The sequence below is a fragment of the Apodemus sylvaticus genome, chromosome 14, assembly GCF_947179515.1.
Source record: "Apodemus sylvaticus chromosome 14, mApoSyl1.1, whole genome shotgun sequence".
Lineage (NCBI taxonomy): Eukaryota > Metazoa > Chordata > Mammalia > Rodentia > Muridae > Apodemus > Apodemus sylvaticus.
This window is the reverse complement of record NC_067485.1, coordinates 25,702,264-25,715,119: the sequence shown is the minus strand read 5'-3', so window position 1 is coordinate 25,715,119 and position 12,856 is coordinate 25,702,264. Positions and strand designations below refer to the sequence as shown.

Below are 12,856 nucleotides of genomic sequence, written 5' to 3'. Positions count from 1 at the left end.
AAGGGACCATAACACATCAACTTCACCATGTGAGGATGGATAAGAAACTCAGTCTCAGAAATAAGAAAACAATCCTTTGAAGAGGAAATACTTGAATAGACATTTTATGAGAGAACACAAGAGGTGGGTATCTAGAGAGGGAAGGGCTCACCTGGTAAAATGCTTGAGGCACAAGCACAAGGACCTGAGTTTGAATCCCCAGTACCTAAGTACAAAAATCTGGGCACAGTGACATGGATAGATGTGTAATCTAGACCCGGAGAGGCACAGTCGTGAAGATTACTGGGGCATGTTGTCCTGCTGGGTCAGTGAGCCCCAGGGCAGTGAGGGACACTATCTCACAAACAAAGTCGGAGAGTCACCGAGGAGGACATACAGCATTGACCTTTGGCCTCCACAGTCATGTGCACACCCTTCCCCCCAAAGAGAATTGGGGTGACCAAAAATCACATGAATAGAGTTTTAACATCTCTAGTCACAAATGAAATTCAGAAAATGTCGCTCCACCCCTCTATGAGAATGGCTAAAGTTAAAGGAAAAACCTGACTACACCAAGTGTTGACAAGGATGTAGAGAAACCAGAACCTTCACATATTGCTGACTGGGGGTGCAGTTTGGCAGTTTCTTAGAAAGCCAAAAGTAGATCAGATACATGGCCTATTCCCATGTATTACTCGAGAGAAAAGAAGGTGTATTTCCATACAAATACTTTAACATAAATATTTAAAGGACTTTATTCCTAACTGCCCCAAACTGAGAACAACTCAAGTGTCTTTCAAATAGAAGCAGGTAAACTGTGGTCCACTCAGAGGAGCAGTGCACAGCAACAGTGAGAAGGAACAAATGGCGGATATGTGCTAAAACATGGATGGAAATCAAATCAAGTATGTTGAGTGAAAGAAGCCAGGATGTGTATAGGTACATACCTTCATGAGCATGTATATACACTACATATGCATGCATGCATACAAACACACACACACACACACACACACACACACAGAGAGAGAGAGAGAGAGAGAGAGAGAGAGAGAGAGAGAGAGAGAGAGAGCAGGCATATTTATGCTTCTTTCACACTTATTTCTAGGAAATCCTAAAAATGTAAGAAACAGGTTGCCCATGGAAGGTAGGAGGAGTCAGAAGGCAGGGCTAAAAATTTGTGTAAGGAAACTTGAGGAGTTGATGGAGTTGTCAGTTTCACTGGTGTTGACATACGGTATCACTACAAAAGTGGAACCCTTTGTCCAAGTATCTTCGTGCACAGCCATTGTGCTTCAATAGATCTCTTTAAAGAGAACAAGTATTTAATGTTGGTACCCAAGTCTGCATGTGACACTCTGGCATAACTAGGGCTCAGAATCCTCCTAGACACTTAACTAAAGCTTTTTTTAAAAATTCATGGATGATACTTATTGAGGATTTCATACACGAGTATGCTGCATATACATCACTTCCGCCCTGCCTTTCCCTACTCTAACTCCTTTCATCCCTCTACCCTCTCAAGTCCCTCTCCCATCCCTCCCAAATCCATGTGACTTTATTTATTTATTTATTTATTTGTTTGTTTATTTATTTATGGTTGTGAGCCTAGCCTTTAACAGCTGAGCCATCTCCCCATCCCAATGGCCCATGTTTTAATTGACATCTATTGGTTCCTTTTTATGGGGTTAGTGTTGAGGATTCAGTACAAGTACGCAAATGGGCCACAGTCCTATCAGCATAATGGACTTGCCCACCTCAAACACATAGCAATGTGCTTGGTCCATCTAACATTGTCTCTACTGGGTTTTCTTTATCTTTAATTAGTTATAAGATGCAGTTCCCAGCTGTGCTGTAGACCCTTCTGTTATTCTTCCTCTCTCAACCCATCAACCATCCTGGCTCCATCTCTCCTCCCTAGATTCCAGCCTTCCAAGCCTCTACTGGGCAGTGTTCTTCACTTCTGTGAGATCAGCTCCTTGGGCTTGCTCGTGAGTGTGAAAGGTTCAGCTGGTGTCTCTGGACCTGCCTTGTCTCACAACATGCTTGGTTTATTTCACTCCACACATTATCTTGTTCTATTTCTATGGTTGGTACTGATGGCATTTCTGCAGTACGGTAGTATTTCTCTGTGTGTATCAGGGCACATAGGGCTTACCATCCCTCTCATCTACTATTTTTTATGAGTAATCCTTAGAACTTATTTTTTCTTGCCTTTACAGGCAAGAATAAAGAGAGTTGGGGTCAGTGGCAGACTGGAGAAGGCACAAGGGTAAGACTTACCACAACCATTACCTAACAGGTGAGAGGGATCATGTAACTCATCCTGGAGACTGGGTTTTGCAATGAGCTATCACTGTATTTCATACCTAACAGCCATTGCGAGGGAAGGAGGTATGGAGAAACCTGGGAAGTATTACTCTGTTGCTGCCATTGAAGAAGCTGTCTATGGCGGAGTCACAGATACAGCGGCTTGTTGAAATGGTGCATCCTCTAGCCCACAGCCTGTTTCTGGCTTGCTATACAGTAACTGTCTTATCCAGACACTGAAGTCAGCTCTAGCATTAGAACCACCTTTGAATATGATGATGTCACAATGACCCAAGTCTCATTCAGAGGAAGGGCTGATGTGTTGCTAAGCAACATTCTGTCTGCTCTGGTGGATTTATCTCTTACTGTTCTGTTGATCTTGAGGAGTACACAATGGCCTGAGATCTCTTAGGCTCATAAAACAGATTTGGTTGGCATGCATGCTTACAAAGGAATCAGGACCCAGCATTAGAAGAATGAAATTAATTTAAGGTAATACACACAGTTGGTGAGTAGACCAGCATGTTTTGCAGCTCTGGTGACACTTGGGATATCTGCAGAGTCAGAAGAGAGATCTGAAAATCTGACTGCTGGTGATGTAAGGCGATCTAGACCATAGGGTAGATAGATACACAGTGTTTCAAAGAACGGGAGCATCAAGATATCTTTCCTAGGCACATGTGGGTAGACTCTGCATCTAGGGCTTCTCTGATCCTCACAGGACTTTTGTGGTGAATCAACTGTTCAATCAGCCAACTGACTTTCTGCTCATTAACTTTCAACCATATGCAAGTCCTCCCCACTATGCTCCATAATTAAAGTTTGAGACCTCTCCCAGTCCATCTCTCTCTCTTGACAGCGTCTCACTATGTAGCCAAGGTTAGCCTGGGAGTCAGAATACTTCTGTCTCTGCCTGTTGAACACTAGAGTTAACAGATGCCTGACACCAAGCCTGACTCTACATTCTTCTATTTTACATTGAGATGTGTGGCTTCTTGGCTGACTTCCATAACTGATTAAGGTTGTCTCTCTAACTCCTTTACATTTTGTATAAATATTTTATGAGATTAACTCTGTAAGTTCATTGTTTCTAAAGTGCACTTTATCTCTGTCATTTGGGGGAAACAGGGGTGCCCATTTATTTTTATTTTTTTAGCAGTCATTTAGAAACCAACAAGATTAATGGGATTTTCTGAGCGTGGGTTGGGTATGGCACAGTCTGAGCTTGAATCTTAGTTTTGAGGGTGGGAGGCATGGGGAGAAGGCAGGTGGCTTGGGTATCCCGAAAGAACTCAAAGGTGTGTGCACATGCATGTGTGTGCACAGTTAGCATGGAAAGCAGGCAGTGGAGTAGAAGCCTGAGTAGTGAGGTTGGCTGACCTAGAGATGCAGAGGTTTGCTGTTTCTTATACTTGATTTGTCATCTAAGAAATAGATTTATGAAGATATATAAAAAGAAAATTGGGAAAGATACAATAAAGTAATTGGTTATTACTATAGACTTATTTTCTGTTATTATTATTATTATTATTATTATTATTATTATTATTATTTTGACTTTTGTACATTTGTCTTGAGAACGGTTTCACTTGATGACCCAGGTCAATCTCAAACTCAGGGCAATCCACCTGCTTCAGACTCCTCAGTAATGAAATCACAGGCATGTGATACCACACCTGGCTTGTTATTTAACTTTATGTTAAGAAATGTACAGGTTGTATTAACATTTTTAGACAAGTGGCAGATAATATTTTTTAACTTTTCCCCTCTCTATCTGTTATAGGAGATGTCAGAATGCTAAATAATTTCTTCAAGAGCCTTAAAAGTATGGAAAGTATAACCAGGTCCTATCATGCATGTGCTCTCAACCCCAGAATTTGTGAAATAAATACAGAGAGATTGTGTGAGGCTAGCCTGTGATATATATTGTGATTCTGTTACACACACACACACACACACACACACACACACACATGCTTACACATATAATACACACAAATGAGTAACATACAGGTTTTTACTAGCCAGGCTAAACAGCCTATCGATGCGGCCAACAAGATGGTTCTGTGGGCAAAGGCTCTTATTCCCAAGCCTCATAGCTTGGGTTCAATCTAAGGAACTCACATAGTTCCAACTCCTGCAAGTTGTCCTCTGACCTCACGTGTGCTATGACACACCGGTAACCCATGCCGCCAAATAAATAAGTATTTTTAAAAAAACCTATTTATTTTTAAAAGACAAAACAGTGACCCTCTAGATGTACACAGTCTCTGATGGTGAATGAGGATTCAGAAATGTTCTTTAACACGGGCATGTAACTAACAGCCTGGGTCTGGCGGATGTGGAGAAGGAGAGGTGGATGTATGGATTTTTGCCACACATGAGGCCTCTCTCCCAGACCCTTCTCAGATTCCACCAGGAGACCCTGGAGGCTCACACCCATTTCCTTGCTTTTATCTTGCTTTTTGGAAGCCTCTGTCTCTTTTCACATTTTATCCGACTTGAAGACAACCCTTCCGGACTCATTTTCCCCAAACCACATGATGGCTTCTAGCCAAGCTTCCCTTCAGACCATCTTTCCCATAAGCCGTATCTCCACCCTTTAAACTTATCTTCAAAGAATCAAGTTCAAAACACGAACCTTCGGAGGCAGCACGGCCTCTGAGCGAAGCATCACATGCATTCTCTTTCTCTTTCTCTCTGCTTTCCCGGCAGTAATTGTTACCTCCCTTAGGAAGCAGGATGCAGTTCCCATAATTAGAGTTTGCTACTGACACTTGCTTCTTGCTTCTTGCATCTGTCCAGCTCTCATACCCACAGGCGCTGCCTGGAAACTGTGACTTTGGGATAGAGTAATCGTAGACTTTCTCAACCTGGAGCCCTAGAGATAAAGATCTCGACTGAAGGGTCAACCATATTTGGCTCTTTATGACCACTTATGGATAAGCATTAGTGCCGCCAGGTCAGACGTCCTCTGGAAAACACCAGAGTCTTGAGTCATCTTGCCACCTGCATGCCTGCCCATTTCTCTATCTTCGTTGAGTTGAGTTTAAAGCCTTCATCCCTGATATGTCCTCGCCTGCTATTTCATCAACACTACTGGAAGTGAGGGACCCAGAGAAGCTAGAGCCACATGGTGGAAGAAGCCCGGTTTTCTGGGTATAGCTGACCACGAGAGTCATGTGCTGTCCTACAAGGAAGAATTCATTTGCATTATGTGGAACCACTGTGATGGTAGGGCTTGCTTGTTACCGCAACTTACCATGACATTACCCTGACTAATGCGCCTTCCAGCTGTACTTAAAGAATGGCAAGGTATAGGGTAAAGATAAAAGTTACAATGAGGGGCTGGAGAGATGGCTCAGCAGTTAAGAGCACTGACGGCTCTTCCAGAGGTCCCGAGTTCAATTCCGAGCAACCACATGGTGGCTCACAACCATCTGTAATGGGATCAGATGCCCTTTTTGGATGGGTCTAAAATAGCTACAGGGTATCCAGATATATAAAATAAATAAATAAATATCAAAAAAAGTTAGAATAGGGATAGACAGCACTATGTATAAACTATGTTCACAAAGACGCTTTTTCTAAATGAACCAACGAAAACTTGAGAAGTCTGGGGGTGAGACAGGGAAAGAACACACACACTCCCTTCTAATGTAACAATGAGTCTATGTCTCAACACAGGAGTTAAGTTGGAAGACACTTTTAAAAAGGAATAGAGACAAAGCATGAAGAAACGATACCAAAACACCTGTTACCAAGCCAGAGAGATACAGAGTCAATATTGTTATCAGGAATATAAATCTAAGGACAAGAGGAGTCACCATCCCCCGGTTGGTGATATACATATAGGGCTGGTGATCATGAGGGCATTGTAGAGTTCTCAGTGAGTATAGGATTTTTGTTGGACTGCTTCTAGGAATTTTTTAAGATATATTATTTCTTTAGTGTGTGTGTGTGTCTCTGTGTGTGTGTGTGTGTGTGTTACGTGTATATATGTTTGTACACTATGTGGTTAGAGGCCAGAAGAAGGGATTGGATCCATTGAGTCAGGCATTTTTAAGATTATTGCAGGCTCTCACATGGGTACTCGAACTGAACCATGGTCCTTTGGAAGAGCATCCAATGCTCTTAACTGCTGAGTCCCTCTGGGATCTCTCTCATGATGTGGAAAGTGACTTGGGGCTGGGTGGATGTTGATAGGTCAGGGAAAGTAGTCAACTTATGTCTGTTCTACACAATTTCTCTCTCGCCATATTTTGACAGAGTAAAAGTACCATTTTCAAGAGATTCCCTAAAGCTTCAGGGTTTCGAATAAATGAGGCTTATTTGTGGGGAAAGGAAGCCACAGAGGACGCTGTGAGCCCTCAGGAGCTGGGGCTCAATCAGGGAGAGTAAGTTCATTGGCCCTTCAGGGTCACTTGCTGCACCACAGCCTTCCCTGGACCTTGCTCTGTCTTGCTGATGGGAAATTTCCACAGCTGGACTTTGTGAGTCATAATGAGACATAGAAACCCTTCAGCAGTGCCACCTGAGAGTAGGATGAAGCCTTGATCCAGATGTGCCTCTTAACAGGCTACCTTCACACCTGCAAGGCAACTCCATTCTTAAATATGCTTCCCATTCCGCAGACAAACCCAAGGGAATCCTGTCTGTACTAAATAGCTTTTCATGGCCGACTTACACCTCAGCAAAACTAGAGGACAAGAAAGAGAATTAGTTTCATTCTGTAACTAACATGACCTGCATGTGGTTCAGTTTTGGAAGACAGGATATTTGTGTAAGAGGAAGAGATTTTCGAGATGCGTTGTGATGCACACCTACTTCCATTCACAAAATCCATGAAGCCAAGGCCAGGAGAATCGTCTGTAGGCATCTTCGCAGCATGGAACTAATGGAGCTTAGATAATGTAGCATCGGGGACAAGATTAGTACCTACGGCCTCAAACAGAAAGCCTTCAGATTTTCTGCATGTTAGCAAACGACACCCAATTTGCTAAAATGGTCCATTCCTGGGCCCCAGCCAGGATGCTGTGGATGAGTCTCTGAGAATGAATGGGTAGTGTCTGCAGGTCTGTGTTCCAACAATCTTTTCTGGTGATGCTGAGTACCTAAGATTTGTGAACCATTCTCCCTCAAGTTAGAAGGCGGAGCCTCTGTTTCTGCCTCAACTGCAGCCAATTGCTGCCAGGGAGCACTTTGAGTCAGAATGAAGAGTGTGCACGAGCGCGTCTCAGATGCCTTTTTGGGTCAAGCATCCTCTTTGGCTTAAACTTGTAAAAGTCTAATAAAACCAGGATTATTTTCATTTGCCCAGGAGAAACCGGAAGGTTAAAGGGAGCAGGATAGTAACTCTCACTAGCTAGCATCTCCACATCCTTCGAAGGATGTCCGAATAGTTATATTTTAAAGGATGATTAAAAAACATGTGTACAGTCACCTCTGCATTGTGTGCAAGGGGCGCAGTCAGCAGGGTTAAACACCGGTAGTTATTCTTTTTCATTTTTAAGAGTCGTTAACAAAACCAAGAGGAATATGGGATGAGCAGCAGTAATTCCTGTGGGGAATGGATTACTATGCGATTTTAAAGTACATAGTTTTGGGGAGGAACATTGATTGGTTGATTTATTTGTTGCTTTTGCTTTTCTGGAGCAGGGGAGCTAGTCTGTCTTATTCTCCTTCTCTCTGTCAGAGTCAGGTAGGTGGGCACCCTGACCCAGGAGAGATATTTTGGAGACAAGTTTAAAACAAGCATGCTTGCATCTAGAGAGGAAAGGTCATAACCCCTGCTTTATATAGGGCAGAACAGCACGTGATGACATTTCAACATTAGGCACACCCAGAAGAGATTTGAATCCCTGTGGTCAGAGTGAGTGGAGACCCAGGAAGGCTTGGATTTGTGGGACTGTCAAAAGTAGGGAGCAAAGGAAGTTCAGAGATAAACGATGTTTTTAGATCATTGGCTCGTACAGAGGCAGAAGTTGTTATAATCTGCAAGAATGTGAAGATCAAGCGTGCTGGGTTTGGCCACTGAGCTGCATATACAGAGGCCAAGGCATTTGCGGAAGGACAGTGAGGCTTTACTGTCTCTCTGAGTCCAAGGAGGGAAAGAGATTAGAGAAAGCGGGCGAGTCAAGCTCCAGATCTGATCCCAGAGTCCGATGGGGAGGGATCCGGGAACAGAGCAAGGAGAAGATGGGGGGGAGATTTAGGGAATAAGGTCAAAACCAGAAAACTTGCCAGAGGGAGGATTCCAATATAGGGAGAGGGGACTTATCCAAGAGATGCCCCAGTCACAGTGGAGAAGCACACAGCAACCGGCTGCCAGACAAGGAGAGACATAGCCTTTCCACATGATGGGTACCAAGGAGGTTGTAGCAGGTTCCAGGAGCCAGAGAGTCCCAGAGTACACTTACCGAGCGGATGAGGAGAGGTGGATGATTAGAGCAGGTGGAAGAGAAGCAGCTGAGGAAGTGGAGTCTGATATTTGGAGTTGAATGTGGTGGGAGGCACAAGGCAGTGGAAACAAGCGATCTATACCTTATATGAGTCAGTCAGCAACTTGGTTTGGTTATGAAAGGCTGGGCCCTTGAAAGGGGATCAATGAGCACCTCTCCTGGGTTTTGGAGAACATAGTGAGGGGAACATAGTAAAAAAACTGCCAAAGGACTGCTGCATACGGTTAAGATTTGTATTGGAAATGTGAGCGAGAGAACTACCAGAGGCATCTGGAAGAGTCCAAAGCAAAGAAGTAAGCGGAACATGGCCAGGGCTATGGAAACAGGACAGGAGAGAATAGTAGAGACAGTGAGATAGCAGGAGAGAGAGAGAGGGGAGAGAGAGAGAGAGAGAGAGAGAGAGAGAGAGAGAGAGAGAGAATAGATAAATAGATAATAGGTAGATAGATGATTGATAGATGATAAATGATTGATAGATATAGATAGATAGATAGATGGTAGATATTGGATGGATAGAAGATGATAGGTAGGTAGATAGGTAGATCGTTTGATTGATAGATAGATAGAAAGAAAAAGAAAGAAAGAAAAGAAAGAAAGAAAGAAGGAAAGAAAGAAAGAAAGAAAAGAAAGAAAAGAAAGAAAGAAAGAATTGAGAATCTCTTGGGTTAGGAGATGAATGAGTAGCTGTGGGGAGGAGGAAAGCTGGAGGGAGTTTTGGGGGGGAGGAGGTGAGAAGAGCCAGGATATTAGCATGAACTCTGACATGTGTAACAAGTAGGTACTTGCGATCCTGAGAGAGGCTGCAGGCCAGCACAGGTTTTGATGTGCATATAGGTGCCATACGTTTCTTCTGCCAGCGCTAAGTAAAAATGACTCTCTTTGGCTGATGGGAACTGATTTCACAAGTTGTTGGGAAACAGTGGCTTTTCTCTGCCACCTTGAGCTCATTTCTGGATATATGGGCTGCCCTTTGGAGTCTGGGGAAATGAAGTTTCCTTAGGACATGACAGGCACATCCCCCTCTTCATCAGACTTAAGTATACAGAGAAAATGTTGACCTTGGCTCTGCACTGAACTTGTATCTCCTAGAGAAGGAAGGCCAGTGTCTGTGGACTATTTTTTGTCTCTGTGAAGTATGGTCTAGCTTTGTCTTCAGACTAACCACAACTGGCCTTTCCAATGGTCGGGCCTCCTGCCTGCCTTTGAGGCGGCAGAATATGAATGCCAATCAAAGCAGTTTGCAGTTTACAGCCCTTCTGAGCCAGCCTCCTTGTGGTCGCCAGGTGTGCCTGGGTAAATGTTTAACTCCCAGCTCTCTGAAAAACAAATCAAAATCAAACAAGACTGGGCCTAGAGAGGTGCCTAGCCCTTCTGCAGCCCTCAGATGGCCCTGCAGGTGTGGTGTGACCTCTCCACTGCTTGCTGATGTCAGAGTGGAACAGGTGACCTCGGAGCCGGCTTTCCTTTACTGGGATTTTTTGAAGGAAGCTTCGTTTGGAGAGTGTTTATGATGTCAGCAGAGCGTTTCCCAAAAGACGGTCCTGGCTAAACATTTTTCCCTGAGCTGTTCTCAACTCCTGTTCATTCTCAACTCCAGCATGACGGCTTAAAGCTGAGACAATTTCATGTCTGGGAAATCATAGCCATTGCTGTTGAAAGTCGCTGCTTTATCTTAAAACACCGAGGTGGTATGAAAATTCAAGTGGTTTTTAATGACTTCTGGGGCAGTCTTTTCCTTTAAAGTGCAACACTTTAAGTATTTTACTTTCAGCCTCCAACTAACTCTCCTAGAGCCATTTTATAAGGTCTGAGACAGGGGACCGAAGAGGTCAAGCAGCTGGCTCTTGGATGACATTACTAAGAGAGTGAGATCAAGGGTAGATCCCTGACCCCAGTGTCATCGCACCAGGCAATGATTCCTGCCTCCTTCAAGAGGAGGAAAAGAAAACACACAGGAGGAAAAGAAAACACACAGAAGTTTTCCTACTTATTCCTAAGAGCCTTTAGGATTCCATATTTAGATAGATTAATTGATTTTATGTATGCATGTGGTGGTGGTGGTGGTGGTGGTGGTGGTGGTGTGTGTGTGTGTGTGTGTGTGTGTATGTCTCTGTGTGGTATGTTGTATGTGTATGGTATATGATATACATGTTGTGTATGTGTGTGTGAGTGGTATATGTGATGATGGTGTATTGTGTGTATATATGTATGTATATCTGTGTGTGTAGTGTGTGTGTGTGTTGTGTATGTGGTAGTAATGGTGTGTAAGTGTGCTGTGTTGGGTAGTGTGTGTGGTGTGTATGTGGTGCAGAGTGTGTCTTTGTGGTGTGGTGTTGTGTGTATATGCATGTATGTTTGTTTCTCTCTATGTGTGGTATATTGTATGTGTTTGTAGTATGTATGTGGTGATGGTGGTGTGAAGATGTGTGTGTGTGGTCTGGGGTAGGTGTGTGTGTGTGTGTCTGTCTGTCTGTCTATCTGTGTAGTATGTCTTGGGATTGAATCAAGGGCTTTCCTCATGCGTGTCAAGCACTCTACCACTGAACTGCCACTTCAGCCCTCTTTTTACTTTGAAGCAATCTTGCTAAATTTCCTCAGCTGGCCTTGAACACATTCTGTGGCCCAGGTGGGTCTTGAGCTTCTGCCTCAGCCTCCCAAGCAGTGTCATAAGCCTGGGATATTAGGAACAGTGAGTGGATCATTTTAATTTGAACTATCCTAGAGTTCATTTTCTTGTGGCGTGCTTTAATATGAATATTGTTAACCAACCAACATGCTCAGTGCAGGAAAGATCACATACACAAGCTGCCTCTTTGAATAGGTCTGGAGACTTCCAGGTTTGCCCAAGTACCTGCTCTCCTAAGTCCCACTTGTATCCAGACAACAGGGACTCTAGGAAGAAGATTCCCTGTGCATAGCAGCATATCTCTGAAAAACCACCAAACAGAACACCTGACGTCCTATAATTAGTGTTTTCTCTTCAGAGACTTCAGAATATTCAATTCCAGGCTTGGCACGCCATCCATCACATGCTGTGAGAAGAATAGAGCCCCATGACACTAGAGAAAAAGAGAATCACAAAACCGTGCTCTGTCAGTACTCACCCTCGCCCACATTTTCCCTTAAGGAGCGTTGGTGCTCTGGATGTCCAGGACGGTCCCAGGGCTGTAGTCTGCTGGCCTGTGTCCTCCTTGTCATAGCTCCCCGTGAACAATGCTGGTGTGCTTCTCTGCCAGCGTCTGGTGCTGGAGACTCACAGTTCACTAACCTTGAAGACACAAGTTAGAAATGCAAAGGCATGTACAACTGTGGAATGGGTGGGGACATTTCTTATTTGTTTTTTTTTCCCCCGAGACAGGGTTTCTCTGTGTTCCTGGCTGTCCTGGAACTCACTCTGTAGACCAGGCTGGCCTCGAACTCAGAAATCCACCTGCCTCTGCCTCCCAGAGTGCTGGTATTACAGGCGTGAGCCACCACTGCCCGGCGGGTCGAGACATTTCTGTTGTTGAAGGATCACATCACAGATGTTGGGGGAAGTCAAATCCACAGCATCACGAATGGAATCCACCACTCATTTAAGAATGGATGCACAAAGCCATAGAAAGTTCTTGCTACACGTAATTTAAATGTCAAAGATACATATAACACAGTCCTGCCCCTAGGCAGCTCACACTCTGGTTGTGCAAAGTGAGTCATGTAGTGACAGGTACCTTGGCCACATATGCAGGGTGCCAAGAGAGAACACAAAGAAAAAAGAGGATGGAAATTAGGTGTGTCTTGAGCAGTAGGCGCATGTTGTAAGTTTTATCATCAGGAACGGAAGTCAAGGGCTCTTCGCTGTCCATGGTCCAGGACTTTATTTTTGTTTGTTTGTTTGGTTGGTTGGTTTTGCTTTTGTTTTTTGAGATGATCCAGGGCTTTAGACATAGTGTTTGCTTGCTTTCTGCTCTTCCGCGCCTTCTGCTACATCTTGGGGTCTTCCTTTAAACTGACATCCCATGTTTCCGCATTTATCTATTTGAAGCCACCCCCAGTTCCTGCTTTACCTGTTACCAGTAGCTTGAGAAGATCACTCAAGCCATGTGTTTTTCAGATTTCCCTCACAA

General features: G+C 43.9%; 1 protein-coding gene across 1 annotated transcript in view; it reads right to left on the bottom strand.

Moving 5' to 3' along the window:
• Nedd9 (neural precursor cell expressed, developmentally down-regulated 9) overlaps nt 1-12,856 on the bottom strand; it is a 178,003-nt gene that overhangs the window by 100,262 nt on the left and 64,885 nt on the right. The window contains exon 2 of the mRNA XM_052157428.1: nt 11,855-12,018. Within this exon, the coding sequence (XP_052013388.1) occupies nt 11,855-11,866 (12 nt within the window). The 5' untranslated portion in view covers nt 11,867-12,018. The remainder of the gene's footprint in view (nt 1-11,854; nt 12,019-12,856) is intronic.